At 42.7% G+C, this 16,402-nt stretch overlaps 2 protein-coding genes across 4 annotated transcripts; both read left to right on the top strand.

Moving 5' to 3' along the window:
• Positions 1-716: 716 nt before the first annotated feature.
• LOC115129712 (four and a half LIM domains protein 2-like) lies at positions 717-10,867 on the top strand. 2 transcript variants are annotated; one of them, XM_029660372.2, is made up of 6 exons: positions 717-859; positions 4,709-4,897; positions 5,967-6,141; positions 8,244-8,413; positions 8,981-9,167; positions 10,282-10,867. In XM_029660372.2, the coding sequence occupies exons 2-6, from the start codon at positions 4,742-4,744 to the stop codon at positions 10,431-10,433; spliced, it is 840 nt and encodes a 279-aa protein (XP_029516232.1). In that variant the 5' UTR covers positions 717-859; positions 4,709-4,741; the 3' UTR covers positions 10,434-10,867. The 2 variants fall into 2 exon arrangements, with proteins under 2 accessions (XP_029516232.1, XP_064874880.1); XM_065018808.1 differs by having other exon boundaries at positions 819-918.
• Positions 10,868-11,761: 894 nt separating this feature from the next.
• On the top strand, positions 11,762-16,312 carry LOC135571814 (uncharacterized protein C7orf57-like). Of its 2 annotated transcripts, none has more exons than XM_065018806.1 (8): positions 11,762-11,848; positions 12,170-12,236; positions 12,700-12,885; positions 13,363-13,450; positions 13,754-13,877; positions 14,215-14,303; positions 14,540-14,640; positions 14,909-16,312. In XM_065018806.1, the coding sequence occupies exons 1-8, from the start codon at positions 11,786-11,788 to the stop codon at positions 14,962-14,964; spliced, it is 774 nt and encodes a 257-aa protein (XP_064874878.1). In that variant the 5' UTR covers positions 11,762-11,785; the 3' UTR covers positions 14,965-16,312. The 2 variants fall into 2 exon arrangements, with proteins under 2 accessions (XP_064874878.1, XP_064874877.1); XM_065018805.1 differs by having other exon boundaries at positions 14,516-14,640.
• The last annotated feature ends 90 nt before the right edge of the window (positions 16,313-16,402 follow it).

Here is a 16,402-nt window from a genome sequence, read left to right as displayed (position 1 = left end):
ATAGATCAACTCTTATTTCAACTGATAAACTAATCATGGTAGTCAGTCTGAACCTTGGTTATTTGAACCAGTCAGGTTAGTTCTGGGCTGGCGTTGAACGTCAGCCTGTTTCCATTCCATAGCCTTCCAGGAATAAAGTTGAAAACCCTCCTCAGCTCCACCTGATTCCCCTGACATGGTGAACTCGCGCAGCCCTGTTGCGTGTGATTTTGTTTTTCTCGGGGAACCTAGAATAATCAGCAATGTCCTCCTCAAGAATATTAGACGCAGGTCGACAGGAGGCCTCTTGAGGCCATGTTAAGCCGTTCCAGTCTGTCTGTCAGGGCCATTGTGTCCATTGGGGATATCAAACCTCTCTTTGAGCGGAGTGTGAGTAACAGAAGCGGAACACAAATCCTTTTTCCAGAGGACACGGATGAAGTGAGCTTACTGAGAGTCCACTGTTGGAAACATTATATTTCTCTTTAGACCTAACTCAAATAATTGTCAATGGGATGGAGAGGAATGGTAGATCAGGTATAATCATTTGCATTTGTGACTGCATGTGTGCTTGTGTGGCCTGTGTATCTGTGTGACAGTATTCTCTCTATAATATACAGTGAAGCCATAAAAGGCCACTGTTTGTCAGATTGTGGGGAGATGTAAAGTTCTGGCTCCAGTGTAGCTCAATAGTTACGTTATATTTATAGCCTCAGATCAAGTGGTCCGGCCCACCCCAGTCACCCCACTGCCCAGTCCCCGGGTACTGCTGCTCTTAAACCAATCAAGCAGAGACTAGGACTGGTCTTCTCCCTCAACTCTCTGTCTGCTCTGACTCCTTTGGCAAGAGGCACACAGGCTGAGGCTGCCCCACTCACAGGTAGGAGGACACTTCTCCGGACACTTCTCTCTCTACTCTGGCTCTGGTCCACTGTTCTGGTAACTGACTACTGGTCTACTCTCTTTTTTACACTTCCTTTGGTTATTCTAGACATCCGCTTGTTGATTTCTGTCTGTTCCACTGCTCTCCGTCTCACTTGCTAACTTGCAGCCACTCACACAGCTGAGGCTGAGCTGCAGACTCTTTCTTCAGGCTAGAGCTTGTTCTCTTTGGCAGCAAATTAGCTTTTTGGATTTGTGAAACTTTGCGATGCTTTAGAGCTAACCCTCATCCTTTTATTTTGGAATTAGGTGGTTGATGTTTGCTTGATACATTTTGTTTCAGATTAGTTTCAAATGCTTTGATATATACAGATATCAATAGCTATCAATAACTACCCACTGGGCACACACTGGTTGAATCAACGTTGTTTCCATGTAATTTCAGTGAAGTTACTTGGAACCAACGTGGAATATACACTACCGTTCAAAAGTTTGGGGTCACTTAGAAATGTCCTTGTTTTTGGAAGAAAAGCATATTTCTTTGTCCATTAAAATAACATCAAATTGATCAGAAATACAGTGTAGACATTGTTAATGTTGTAAATGACTATTGTAGCAGGAAACGGCTGATTTTTAATGGAACGTCTACATAGGCGTACAGAGGCCCATTATCAGCAACCAAGTTCCAATGGCACTTTGTGTTTAAAAGGCTAATTGATCATTAGAAAACCCCCTTGCAATTATGTTAGCACAGCTGAAAACGGTTGTACTGATTAAAGAAGCAATACAACTGGCCTCCTTTAGACTAGTTGAGTATCTGAAGCATCAGTATTAATACCTAGGATAGGATAAAGTAATCCTTCTCACCCCCCCCCCCCCTTAAAAGATTTAGATGCACTATTGTAAAGTGGCTGTTCCACTAGATGTCATAAGGTGAACGCACCAATTTGTAAGTCGCTCTGGATAAGAGCGTCTGCTAAATGACTTAAATGTAAATGTAAATGTATTTGTGGGTTCGATTACAGGCTCAAAATGGCCAGAAACAAATAACTTTCTTCTGAAACTCGTCAGTCTATTCTAGTCTATAACTAGACACTCTAATGTACTTGTCCTCTTGCTCAGTTTTGCACCGGGGCCTCCCACTCCTCTTTCTATTCTGGTTAGAGCCAGTTTGCGCTGTTCTGTGAAGGGAGTAGTACACAGCGTTGTATGAGATTTTCAGTTTCTTGGAAATTTCTCACATGGAATAAACTTCATTTCTCAGAACAAAAATAGACTGATGAGTTTCAGAAGAAAATTATTTGTTTCTGGACATTTTGAGCCTGTAATCGAACCCACAAATGTTGACGCTCCAGATACTCAACTAGTCTAAAGACTAGGTGCACAACTGAGCAAGAGGACAAGTACATTCGAGTGTCTGAACGCTGAAGATGGACCGAACGCTGAAGAGTAAGTAGTCTTCGAAAACAAAGAGCGGCTGAATACAGGAATCAGTGCAGTGTGGCTGGATGAAATGAGATTTGGGCGGGCAGGGCAGTTGCCCGAAGGGCCACGTTTTTGGAATGCCCATCCATGGTAGGGGCCCTGGAGTCACTCATCATGATCTTTTATTTGCCATGGTGTCATGGTAGTGTCGTGACAATTTGTGTGGCCTGTAAGACTCTACGGCCCTGCAATGAGATTATGGCTAAAGCAACAAATGGTGGTCCAGGGACCAATGTTTGGTCTGTAACAGTATAATTACAATAACAGAGATCCATTGTAGACCTTGAATTAGACAGGAGATTGAGGGGAAATGAGATCACGTTGGGCTTAATGTATGAATCCATGTACTGTTAGTAAAAGGGTCTAAACTACTACTAACACCTGACAGAGGTTTTGAGCCTGACTCTGATTTGGGAATGGATGAATTGAGGTCTTTGTTGTGGTAGGGCAATGGGACAGGAAGTCAACTGAAATTAGATTTGGATTGTTGTAGGCTACTGCATGTGACAGTGTGTCACAACTAGGCTCATGTCTTATTCTGAAAATGGGAAGTATCTACACGTCATGACAGAGATCTATATCTGCGTCTCATACCCAACACTATTCAGATTTTTCTAGACGACAGGGGGAAGGAAGTATGTCAATGTGCTGGTGAATGAGGTCTGCAATGCAGGTTTCATTAAATTAGCCTATTTCCTGAGACTTCAACGTTCTTCAGTTGTCCTTGACAGATCAAATGAACCCGCCAATCAACCATAAATATCACTGTGGAACCTAAGTATTGTGAAGTGCATGTCTCTATTTACAGTAGGGATCACTTCGATCTTGATCACAAAATCACTCAATTCCATTTGTGGAGGTGAATGAGTTGCATTGAGGTTTGTGGTGTGTGTGGAGGAGAAGGAGTTACGTTGAGTGTTGTGGTGTGTGTGGAGGAGAAGGAGTTACGTTGAGTGTTGTGGTGTGTGTGGAGGAGAAGGAGTTACATTGAGTGTTGTGGTGTGTGTGGAGGAGAGGGAGTTACGTTGAGTGTTGTGGTGTGTGTGGAGGAGAAGGAGTTATGTTGAGTGTTGTGGTGTGTGTGGAGGAGGAGGAGGAGGTGTGTAGCTCTGTGCCAAACTCCTCTTATTGAGTTATGGACATCAACGCCAGCACACCGCCTCCCTGCCCCGGCCAACAGCTGCGCCAAATACTTCATCTTGTCATCCTGAGATCGTGGATCATCCGGGTCCATTCCAAAACGGAGAGAGAGGAGGAAGACAGGGGAGGCACAGAGGGAGAGAGGCCTAGAAATGTCCACTGCTGTCGTAAACCTCTGCCAGAAACAACCTGTGGAATGAAGTCTCCTATTATAAGAAAGAGATATGCAATTAAATGCATCACTTGCATACCTCATTGTCAATTCCTTCGAACTCTGCTCCTCTGCAGTGTTGTATTGTGTACCACTGGGTGGCCACCACAGGAGGCCGCTGAGGGGAGGACGGCTCATAATAATGACTGGAACGGAGCGAATGGAGTGGCATCAAACCATGTGTTTGGTGTATTTTACAACATTCCACTTATTCCGCTCCAGTCAATACCACAAGCCCATCCTCCCCAATTAAGGCACTACCAGCCTCCCGTGGCGTCTACCACATAGAAATAGACTTACTAAAAATTCCCCCGGACCACAGACTGCAACAGATTAGACTGCCACAGTCTATTCCATTTTGGTTCAACGTCATTTCATTGAACCAGTGTGTGGGAACTATTTACATTTCTGGCTGATTACAGCATTCTACCACTTTAAATGTGAAGCTCTTAAGCTAACAGCTGTGTCCTCAACTGATGCGATAGCTCACCAAAGCAGCTGATTGCGTAACCAATTTACTCTCGCGGACTTCCTTCTCCAAGGTCTCATCGTGACTTGAATTTTGGTCCATTGATTGAACCACAGAGATACTTTTATTTTTAGCTACGTTAGGACATTAGTAAGCCTTATATGTCGTAGTCTAGTTCATTATGTCATTAAATCACATTGACCTTGTGGTCTCATGGTCATTGAGACCAATCCACTATTAAAATACATCACAAATTTGATTTGTCACGTGCGCTGAATAGAACAGGGGTAGTAGACCTTACCGTGAAATGATTACTTACAAGAACTTAACCAGCAATGACGTTTTAAGAAAATATAGTTAAGAAAATATTTACTAAATAAACTAAAGTAAAAATTAAATAAAAAATACATTTAAAAAATGGAAAAATCGTGTAACACTGACATTTTTCACTCAGGGGAAAAACTTCAATTTAAGTCAAATTTTCACTCAGTCTCCCATTGAAGAAACTGGGTGACTCTAAATGTTTATGTCCTCTTTTACAGGCAAGAGAGCAAAGGAAGAGATTTGATCCCAAAATGGCGGAACGCTACGACTGCCATTACTGCAAGGAGTCCCTGTTTGGGAGGAAGTATGTGCTCAGGGAAGAGAACCCCTACTGTGTGAAGTGCTACGAGAACCTGTACTCTAACTCCTGTGAAGAGTGCAAGAAGTCCATTGGCTGCAGCAGCAGGGTAGGTGGTCCACTAAACATGGTGGTGTACAGTAGAGTTTACCAGTACCCAAATTCTCTACACCGCGATAGGTTGTATTCCTTCCTACTAGTATTCACTTCACTTCTATTACCCAGGTGTTAAACAGAACTTGGAATTTTGGAATTAGAACAGGAGTCTATGGAATTAAAACACAAATACCCCAGACCCAGGCACAGTCATTGACCTAGAGGGACACAGGACATACCACTATGCACCGGCTCTCAGCATCTTAGCACACATGCACTCACTCATGCACACACCCACAAAGATACACACACACACACACACACACACACACACACACACACACACACACACACACACACACACACACACACACAAATATTGGACTATAAATTGTGCTTTCATGATTTGTACTTATATCATGTTTATTCTATTCTACTGCCATTTACTTTATGTTCGTATTCCCATCTTTTATTATTTCTTGTCGCTGTTGCATGAAGGAACCTGCAAGTAAGCATTTCGTTGGACAGTCAACACCACGTGTATCCTGTACATACGACTAATAAAACGTGAAACTTGGAACTTGTGGCCTTCCAAGTTCGCATTCTTGCCTTGCATTTTTTTCAGCAATTTCTGTCACTTTACATGGTCATTAGTGTCACAGATGAGATGACTGTCACTCCCCCTGGATCGGCCTGGAGGGGGCTCATCTGTGCCGAATGTCCCTGTCCCCTGTAGCAGCTAGTCAGTCATCCGTCCTAGGCCTCTTTCAGTTTATCTAACCCATAGCTGTGAATGCCACCCCTGCTCCCATGTCAGTCATTATTCAGTCATTCATCTAAATTGGTAGCTAATTAGGCACATGTTGTCACACATCCATTGTCACCACGCCTCCAGCAGATAGGAGTTGAGTTGAGGTCACTGCTATGGCAGATCACTAGAACACAGTGTGTGGTAATCTTAACAGACTGGTGGCCCTTAGATTCAGTCAAAAACGCCGATGTCCATTTTCCCAGAAAAGGAGGCAACGAGGTGAATGGAGATACACCTGACCCTGACTCTCTGTCCCATCCTCCTTCTTCAGGACCTGTCCTACAAGGACCGCCACTGGCATGATGACTGCTTCCACTGCTTTAAGTGTAGCCGCTCACTGGTGGACAAGCCCTTCTCCACCAAGGACGACCAGCTGCTCTGCACCGAGTGCTACTCCAACGAGTACTCCTCCAAGTGCCACGAGTGCAAGAAGACCATCATGCCAGGTAAGGACATGTCTGGCCTGACAGAGGGGGTGAGTCAGTGAATGGGCTCTCAGTTGGATTTGGCCAGTACACAATCTACTGGTACTGGTAAGGAAACTACTGAAGGGGAAAGAGTTGACAGATTTGCCAGACATCTAACTGAGTTGAGGTTTGAGTAGGATTTGGCTACTAGCAAGTCTATTTGGTGCAATCATGGATGCCAAGTTTCCATCTCCTAGGACATGTGTTAGGAGTTTGTGTTGAATGATGTCGTTGCAGCAGTCAAGCGGGACAGTGGATGGTCTGTCATAGTTTGGTGGAGCCACCTCACGTACCACTACTGGTGTCATTATTCAATGTGTCACTCTGGAAGATCTGTCCCTATGTAACCTGATTTTCCTGTTTCTCTGATCTCAATTATATTATTATATCTACAGTTGAAGTCAGAAGTTTACATACACTTTGGTTGGAGTCATTAAAACTTGTTTTTCAACCACTCCACAAAATTCTTGTTAACAAACTATAGTTTTGGCAAGTGGGTTAGGACATCTACTTTGTACATGACACAAATAATTTTTCCAACAATTGTTTACAGACAGATTATTTAACTTATAATTCACGGTATCACAATTCCAGTGGTTCAGAAGTTACATACACGAAGTTGACTGTGCCTTTTAAACACCTTGGAAAATTCCAGAAAATGATGTCTTGGCTTTAGAAGCTTCTGATAGGCTAATTGACATAATTTGAGTCAATTGGAGGTGTACCTGTGGATGTATTTCAAGGCCTACCTTCAAACTCTGTGCCTCTTTGCTTGACATCATGGGAAAATCAAAAGAAATCAGCCAAGACCTCAGAAAAAAAAATTGCCGTCCTCCACAAGTCTGGTTCATCCTTGGGAGCGATTTCCAAATGCCTGAAGGTACCACATTCATCTGTACAAACAATAGTACACAGTATAAACACCACAGCCTTTATACCGCTCAGGAGATGAACGTACTTTGGAGAAAAAAGTGCAAATCAATCCCAGAACAACAGAAATGGACCTTGTGAAGATGCTAGAGGAAACCAGTACACAAGTTTCTATATCCACAGTAAAACGAGTCCTATATTGACATAACCTGAAAGGCCGCTCAGCAAGGAAGAAGCCACTGCTCCAAAACCGCCATTAAAAAAAGCCAGACTACGGTTTGCAACTGCACATGGGGACAAAGATCGTACTTTTTGGAGAAATGTCCTCTGGTCTGATGAAACAAAAATAGAACTGTTTGGCCCATAATGACCATTGTTATGTTGAGGAAAAAGGGGGAGGCTTGCAAGCCGAAGAACACCATCCCAACCATGAAGCACTGAAGTGGCAGCATCATGTTGTGTGGGTGCTTTGCTGCAGGAGGGACTGGTGGATTTCACAAAATAGATGGCATCATGAGGTAAGACAATTATGTGGATATATTGAAGCAACATCTCAAGACATCAGTCAGGAAGATAAAGCTTGGTCGCAAATGGGTCTTCCAAATGGACAATGACCCCAAGCATACTTCCAAAGTTGTGGCAAAATGGCTTAAGGACAACAAAGTCAAGGTATTGGAGTGGCCATCACAAAGCCCTGATCTGAAACCCATAGAAAATGTGTGGGCAGAACTGAAAAAGCATGTGCGAGCAAGGAGGCCTACAAACATGACTCAGTTACACCAGCTCTGTCAGGAGGAATGGGCCAAACTTTCACCCAACTTATTTTGGGAAGGTTGTGGAAGGCTATCCGAAACGTTTGACACAAGTTAAACAATTTAAAGGAAAAGCTACCAAATATTAATTGAGTGTATGTAAACTTCTGACCCACTGGGAATGTGATGAAAGAAATAAAAGCTGAAATAAGTAATTCTCTCTACTATTATTCTGACATTTCATATTCTTAAAATAAAGTGGTGATCCTAACTGACCTATGACGGGAATTTCTACTAGGATTAAATGTCAGGAATTGTGAAAAACTGAGTTTAAATGTATTTGGCTAAGGTGTATGTAAACTTCAGACTTCAACTGTTTCTCTCTCTCACTTCCCCTGTCTCTCTCTCTCTCTCCTCTCTTTCCTCTCTCTCCTCTCTCCTCTCGCTCCTCTCTCGCAGGCTCCAAGAAGATGGAGCATAAGGGCAACAGCTGGCATGAGACCTGCTTTACTTGCCAGCACTGCCAGCAGCCAATCGGCACCAAGAACTTCATCCATAAGGACAACAGTAACTACTGCGTGCCCTGTTACGAGAAGCAGTTTGCCATGCAGTGTATCCAATGCAAGAAGGTAGTATATACTGTTTTATATATATATTTATATTGAACCTTTTTTTTACTAGGCAAGTCAGTTAAGAACAAACTCTTATTTACAATGATGACCTACACTGGCCAATACCGGATGACTTTGGGCCAATTGTGCGCCGCCCTATGGGACTCCCAATCACAGCCGGTTGTGACACAGTCTGGATTTGAAGCAGGGTGTCTGTAGTGACGCCTCTATCACTGAGACATAGTGCCTTAGACTGCTGTGCCACTTGGGAGCCCTATATAACCCACTGGAGTGTGCTTAAATGGAGTGTACTGCATCAGAATGTATGCTTTTGGAGAGTTCTGGGTTAAAATGGATTGCTCCTCTCCAGATTCACATTTATTAACATTCTTTGTCAGCATTTAAAACTGGTTCCTTGTGCACACAAAACAAAGATTGTGATGAATAGAAGTTCACCTCAATTCAGTTGAACCTGCATTATGCAGTACTACTTTTTCCCATGGTCAAATACCTTCACAGGTATTGATGTTACCTAATTATTGATTGGTGGTTGAACTTGTCACTTCCGGTTTCTGTCTCCTGTAGCCAATCACCACAGGCGGGGTGACCTATCGCGATCAGCCGTGGCATAAGGACTGCTTCCTGTGCACCGGTTGTAAGCAGCAGCTGTCTGGCCAGCGGTTCACCTCTCGGGACGACTTTGCCTACTGCCTGAACTGCTTCTGCAACCTGTATGCCAAGAAGTGTGCCACCTGCACCAGCCCTATCAGTGGTACGTATGATCACTCACATTGGCTCATCCTTGGACATACCTGTAGTCTCTGGAGCCAATCGTTGCATCCACTTAAGTGAAATATTCACTTAGTCATGCATGGATGTCAATGGGAGACTAAGTTCAACATAAATGGAAGTTAGGATTTACCCCTCTATGATTAGTTAACTATACACTGAGTGGACAAAACTTTAGGAACACCTGTTCTTTCCCTGACAGACTGACCAGGTGAATCCAGGCGAATGCTATGATCCCTTATTGGTGTCACCTGTTAAAGCCACTTCAATCAGTGTTCAGGAAGGGGAGAAGACAAATTAAAGAAGGATTATTAACCCTTGAGACATGGATTGTGTATGTGTGCCATTCAGAGGGTGAATGGGCAAGACAAAATATTTAAGTGCCTTTAAACGGGGTATGGTAGTGGGTGCCAGTTGCACGGGTGTGAGTGTGTCATGAACTGCAACGCTGCTGGGGTTTTCACGCCCAACAGTTTCCTGTGTGTATCAAGAATGGTCCACCACCCAAAGTACATCCAGCCAACGTGACACAACTGTGGGAAGCATTGGAGTCAACATGGGCCAGCATCCCTGTGGAACGATTATGACACCTTGTAGAGTCCATGCCCCGAGGAATTGAGGCTGTTCTGAAGGCAAAAGGGGTGCAACTCAATATTAGAAAGGTTTTGTACACCCTAGTGACACACAAAGTGTTCTGTGTTAAAATGTCACTAGGACCATGACTTTTTCCTTACCATGTGACAGAAAAAAACCTGCCTGAAATACTCTTGTTCCTTATCCTTTCACTCCATACTCTCCACTTCTATTCACACCTATTCAAATCATTCCGTAGTAATGACCCCAACTCAAGGTTCCTTACTTACAGTGAGGTTACATATTAACTAGTCAGGTGATCTATTTATCTGTTGTTAAAGAGACATGGCACTCAGCTCATAGGTTTTTGAATTCCTTCCAGAAAAATGTACTTACTCACTATCTATTATTTATTACTTTAGTGATCCGGAGTAATTTATAAGGAAATGCGCTGGACATTGTTCCCACGCTCACATCTTTCTCCATCCCTCCCTCTCTGTGCCTGTCTCGTCTTGCTTGTGCAGGTCTGGGTGGCAGCAAGTACATCTCGTTTGAAGAGCGCCAGTGGCACAACAACTGCTTCAACTGCAAGAAGTGCTCCATCTCCCTGGTGGGAAGGGGCTTTCTGACGGCCCGCGATGAGATCATGTGTCCTGAGTGTGGCAAATACGTCTAAATGCTGTGTGCCAGGACGAAGCGTCAAAGCCAGAGATGGCAAAGATGCAAGAGAATATAGGCCTACTCCTACTAACGTTTCATTTATTAGAATGATATATTTATTCAATAATATACATTTCAGACTAACCCAAAGGGCTTTCTGCATGCACCGGCCTCAGATTGATACAGTATGTTGTCTGATGAATTGAGCACAAATTGCATTAGATTCTTAGAAAGAGAGATATCATTTTGATGTATTTTAAACAAAATAACAACTTTGTCTGTGGTTTGTTACCATTGAAACGTTTAACTATTGTATTGTGTTGTATATGTTAGGATAATCATCCGTGACACAACTATAACAGGAGTTGTACTTTTCATTATAGCAGTGAAATCTAACAAGAACATGACATGTACCTGCACTCTAAATGTGAAATAAAGTATTTTAAAGGCAATTCATTGATAGACTGATCTTTCTGACATTTGATTTTGTTCCAAATCTGTAAAGACAACAATAAAACCAATGGGCTCTGGTCAAAAGTAGTGCACTATATAGGGAATAGGGTGGCATTTGGGAAGCACACCTACAACCCCCATGAATGGCTTACCCCTGACTCCATCCAGCGGTACAAACACCCCTTGGGGGGAAATGGACTCTTGGAGTCTTGAACACTCAAAAACACATAAAGGAGGTATGGGATGTGAACATTAGTGCCTAAGGTCGAGGGCCTGGATCTGTCCTGGTCTTGGCTGCAGGTTAGCTTTTTTCTTAATGAATCTTGTTCTGGAGGCAGCTCTGCAGAGTGGTCACTAGCTGGCACAGCCACAAAGTAACAGTCACAAAGTAATTAACCCCTAATGTCTAACCCTAATCTTTAATGAATGAATTTTTACAATATAGTCAATTTTGACTTTGCAGCCTGACCTATCTAAGGGGAAATCACAAATGTCTGCCTCCAGTACGTCAATCTCTCAAATGTCTTGGTCTGGGTCTGGACGATGTGATTTCTGGTGGGGTTGTAGGATGAGCTATCCATGGTTCTGAAAAGGATCAGGGTGACGCTGTGGCTTGTTCGGGGTTGCTGTCCATGGTCCTGTACAGATGTATGGTGCTGGTTTTGAGTGAAGAAAATTACAATTTTCTGTAATAAATGAAAATTCGAATAATTTACAGTATTACAAATCCAAAAGACACGAACGTCTCCTAATTTAAGTCAATCTATTTATACATTTTGGTTTATTGTAACTGTAATAAATAATTGTATGAAAATGTGTAATGTATATTGGTAGGATATTTCTGTTTTGGGTGTTTTCTTTATAAATAATAAATACAACCACATGACCGGATGTACATGGAATGTGCAGTAGGAAATGCTAACCGCATTAGCTAACCATCCATATCGAGGTCTCCACTCTCACCGGCACACGAATTGTGTAAGATAGCTTTTCTAAACGAAAAATTCCTCTCTGACCATTGCATTACTCTATGTGCGATTACCAACATGACATGATAACCTGTTAGCCAGTCGTGCTCGTTTGATGGCTTTTGTGTAAAGCTAGCTAGCTAGCTAGCTAAAGGATGCTATCCCACTAACTAGCATTGAACAAAGGTTGTGTGTGCCTCTCCCCTCTGTGTCTGAAACGGGGATACCCGATTGTCGTGTGGTTTACATATAGTGAGAGCTGTTAGCATAGTTTATCTTGCATATTTAACTGACGTTGCAACTTTCTTGTCTTTTTATTTTACCCCGTCAGCTAATTCTGGAATCATCATCAGCCAAAATGAGTGCTGCTCCCAACCACAGACGGACCAAGCCTGGTGGTAAGCTAGCTTGCTAACGTATTTTAGCCTCTGGCTGTAGTTAGTTAACTGGACATATGAGCCAACTAATACAGTATCCTTGCATTTAAGCAAACTCTCCTGTGCCATAAAGGGCCAGACCTCTAAGCAGAGTATTCCTAAACAGACCCGAGAGAGTGTGGATTTATCCTTCTGCTTCCACCAAATGTAGCAATTGAGGAATGGCTGAGGTGGTGCTTGAACCAGTTACCTTTGGGTTGCAGGGCAAAGTGCACTATCTACCTCCCTTGCAGCAAATTTCGAGACCTTAGCAGAGGCGTTCATATGCTTACATACAGGGAGGCTACACTATATCACTCAATATAGCTTTTACATCTAGGCCATGAATTCTCTAGCCAGCCAGGGCAGTTACGTCATCTGCCTGTAAATGCAGGCTTAAGTGCCGTGGACAACACCCATTCAAAACCAAATCATTTTATTACAGGCGTGAAGACAGGCTACCCAGGCCAAGCTCCCTCCAACGGGGTTACGGGACCCACTTCCCAGATCCCCGGGCTGTGCCAGGAAGCCACTGAGGGTGCTCTTGAGGCCAGGACCAGCGGAAGGCGTGTGGGAATATTCGACTCCGACTCCGACTATGTCAAACTTGCCAAAGGAGGGGGACAGAAGGGTAACAATGTTTTGTGTCATAGCTTTGTGCTGCTTTACAGTAGATACACGCTTTACACTTCAGTACATGGTCATTACTATGTCCTCATAGGACACAGATTAGTGTGGCTGTAATAATATTAGCTAGTTCAAATGATAGTGAATTGCTCTATATATCATGCTCAACTCATTTGGTATTTGGTGTATTATTAGGATCCCCATTAGCTGTTGCGAAAGTTGCAGCTACTCTCCCTGGGGTTCCACACAGAACATGAAACGTGACATAATTCATGACATTTAATAGACACAAACGGCTCAAGGACAGAACGACATGCGCAGCCTGCATATCAATACATACACCCAAAAATATCTAGGTCAAATAGGGGAGAGGCGTTGAATTCCCAGAGGAAATAAAAAAAGACTGCTTTTCGAAAGACATGAATTCATGTTTAGTCATGTTCCTACTTTTAAGTACCGTGTGCTATGTGTCCTTCCACAGGTTTACTGTGGCATGAGGACAACAAGGAGGAGGCTAGGCCTAATAAATCCTACAACTCGCCTGATTGGTTCTCAGCTGAATCTCAGAGGTAAGGACCCCGAACCCCGTTGGTTCGTTGGCTCTGTTTGATGAAAATATTATTGGAATGTCTCATTTTCTAAAGTGGGATCACGGAACAATATGCCAGGCCTAAGAAAACGTTCTGCATCATGTCATGTCTGTATGTGTCTTGAAAACAGATGAACAGGTCATGTTTAGAATGGGAAGTTACATCTTGACTCTTGGTGGTGGTGTACCTTTAGTCGTCCAAGCCAGGGTTCTCAAATGGATGCCTCTTGGCCAAAAGTAGTGGCCAATGTAGGGGGTATTACAATGGTTTTGTGCTTTACAGCGGAAGTAAAGCAGCATCCCCTGATGATTGTCAAGGATACGGCAAAAGGCAACCTCTAGCTGCTCCCTTCGGTACTGATGATATTTCAGCCTGGGAAAGGGAGAGTGATAGCTATAAAGAGAAGGTGAATTCAATGGCCCCAACAAACCCCCTCATCACTGACACAGTTGTTATCATTTACCATCATCCCCTCCCTTTATTTTTTTCCTCAGTTCATCTCTTGATGAAAGGGATTGGGGTGGTTGACTTCTGTTGAAATTCTTTGCCTTGTTTTTCACCAGTGTGCTGTAACATCATTTCATTTGTTTGACTGCCGACCAGATTGCTGTGGTCGTCACATCTTCACCCATTTATTTACTCGGTCCTCCATTTCATTGGTAGAAGTGTTCCATGCGCTCGTATACTTCATACAATGAGTATTCTTGTACTGGGCCTGAGCTGGTTTGTATTCTTGTGTGCAGAACCCCACAGTCACTGATGCGTCCAGCCAAATGGAGAACATGTCTCTAAGCCAAGGTGGTTATATGGAGATCAACAAATACAAGAAGACGTGAGTGCCTGCCTCTGTATTCCACATCTATGATTCATTCTGGAATTCCATTTCACGTCACGCTTAATAATACCAACATGCTGAAATATGCGCGTATCAGTATGCGATATGTTTGTATAACCTTTATAACCGGTGTAGTATATCATTTGTGCAATGTTGGAAGTTATAAATTCAACATAACCACTAACACAATTGAATTTCCAACCTCTCAGTCAAAGTGATTTTACTATGGACAGGTCCGTTGAGAAGAAAACTGCTCCTGTGAGCATGTCCAAGCTGCTGAGCTTTGGCTACATAGAGGATGAGAAGAAGTCCACCAACGAGGATGACTGCTCAAGTACGACAAATTACTTTGCCTTATAGTCTTGGACACACTTTTCCTCGACATGTATTTTGTCGGAATTAGCTGCAGCACTATATGTTTATTCTGCTAAATGAAACAACCTTTAATCAAACAATTCAAGTGTTTATTTCATACCATATGGTAATTCTGGACTAATGCCAAACATGACTCATATGGGTTGGCTACGGGATGTAATGCATTTTGAATGTATACCATTATTACATGTGACCAACCTGTGTGTGTGTGTGTGTGTGTCTTTCAGGTGTGACCTCTGAACAGACGAGCACCATCGCACCTGAGGATGAAGACCTGGAATAGGGAGGAGAACAGAAGAGGTCCATCTGGGGTAGAAAACAACAGTGGATACACACACCCACACCTGCCATTCACTCTACGGTCTGTTCTCTCTCTCTCTCTCTCTCTCGCTCTCTCTCTCTCTCTCTCTCTCTCTCTCTCTCTCTCTCTCTCTCTCTCTCTCTCTCTCTCTCTCTCTCTCTCTCTCTCTCTCGCTCTCGCTCTCTCTGAGTGACACACTTTCTCTCATTACCGTACATCCCAACTGTTATGTTTTGTAATTATGCAACGGTACCTTCTCTGTTCATTTATTTATTGATTTATTTATTTTGTCTTTAGTTTTTTTACTCCGTGTAATGTTGTTCTCAGACCACCGACACAGCTTGTTGATGCTCGTCCTGTTTATATTATCGTTGTTGAATTGGAAGATGATTTGTGTGACTATGAAACAGTACTGTACACTGGAGTTTCTATTTGTGGTGTAAAAAAAATGGTTTGGGTGCTGTGAAGATTGTTTGTGAACAAGGCCCACTGTACGGACACACAAAGGAGATGTTTGTGGCTCACGCTATTCAGCTCCCGTGTTGAATAGGATCGGAAAGCTCTGCCAAAAAAAACATGGAAACATGGGTGCTAAGTGATTCACTTGTCATGGGAAGGCAGACATGGTTTGGAATGGAAGACAGAAATGCCAATGAATCTACTTCAATTCTATCTCATACCAGGATATGGTTCAGTGTTATGAAGTTATGGTGGCCATTGATTCCATAGATAAGATAGAAACCTTTTGTGATATTCTAACAACGGTGTCGATTCATTCTACATATTTAGGGAATAGTGGCAATTGTATCGTGCAATGATATTGTTTGCTTTGAAGTGAAAATGGTTTTGCTTTGCCGTGAAGGTAGGGCTAGGCGATATGGCCAAAACTATATCACTATAGTTTACAACGGTACGGTGTTATTTGACTGTATTTTATGTTTCTGAATAATACAAGATCCAAATGTGTTTTATTATTAGTGCATGAGACTGGAATGGCAACAAGTTATTTTAACAGGCTTTCTTCATTACGGTTTTATTCTTAAGGACAAAAGTGACAGTGAAATAGTCCAATGTGTTGAACTGTTCAGTTATTTAGCACTTAATAAAAACATTTTTTTGTTTTGATAGATGACATGTTGATCCAGACCGGGTATTCATGTGGCTTGGAGACATTTTCCACTTAGCGCAGTAAATATACACAGTAATAATCTTCCCTAGTTTTTCATTGATGGATAGGTCCACTTTATTAACACAGTCAATGTGTTATTCTCACATCTTTCTTAAAGTGATGAGTGAATATGTCATTAAAATAAATTAGCATGTGCCTGGACCCCTCGTGCTCTTTCTTGATTAAGTGGTAATTAGCTACACTGTCCGAACAGTACTAGTGTTAATAATCATACCTATTGACAAGTACAGT

The sequence above is a fragment of the Oncorhynchus nerka genome, linkage group LG5, assembly GCF_034236695.1.
Source record: "Oncorhynchus nerka isolate Pitt River linkage group LG5, Oner_Uvic_2.0, whole genome shotgun sequence".
Classification (NCBI taxonomy): Eukaryota; Metazoa; Chordata; class Actinopteri; order Salmoniformes; family Salmonidae; genus Oncorhynchus; species Oncorhynchus nerka.
The sequence above is the reverse complement of the archived record's forward strand: the minus strand, read 5'-3'. Positions and strand labels throughout refer to the sequence as shown.

What these genes read in the sequence shown, in the direction of transcription:
- LOC115129712 (XM_029660372.2), top strand. Translation starts at nt 4,742, where the DNA reads ATGGCGGAACGCTACGACTGCCATTACTGCAAGGAGTCCCTGTTTGGG. An exon ending in CAAGAAGACCATCATGCCAG is followed by an intron (nt 6,142 to 8,243) that starts GTAAGGACATGT and finishes CCTCTCTCGCAG; the next exon opens with GCTCCAAGAAGATGGAGCAT. An exon ending in AGTGTATCCAATGCAAGAAG is followed by an intron (nt 8,414 to 8,980) that starts GTAGTATATACT and finishes TGTCTCCTGTAG; the next exon opens with CCAATCACCACAGGCGGGGT.
- LOC135571814 (XM_065018805.1), top strand. Translation starts at nt 11,786, where the DNA reads ATGCTAACCGCATTAGCTAACCATCCATATCGAGGTCTCCACTCTCAC. An exon ending in CAAAGGAGGGGGACAGAAGG is followed by an intron (nt 12,886 to 13,362) that starts GTAACAATGTTT and finishes GTCCTTCCACAG; the next exon opens with GTTTACTGTGGCATGAGGAC. An exon ending in TTCTCAGCTGAATCTCAGAG is followed by an intron (nt 13,451 to 13,753) that starts GTAAGGACCCCG and finishes TGTGCTTTACAG; the next exon opens with CGGAAGTAAAGCAGCATCCC.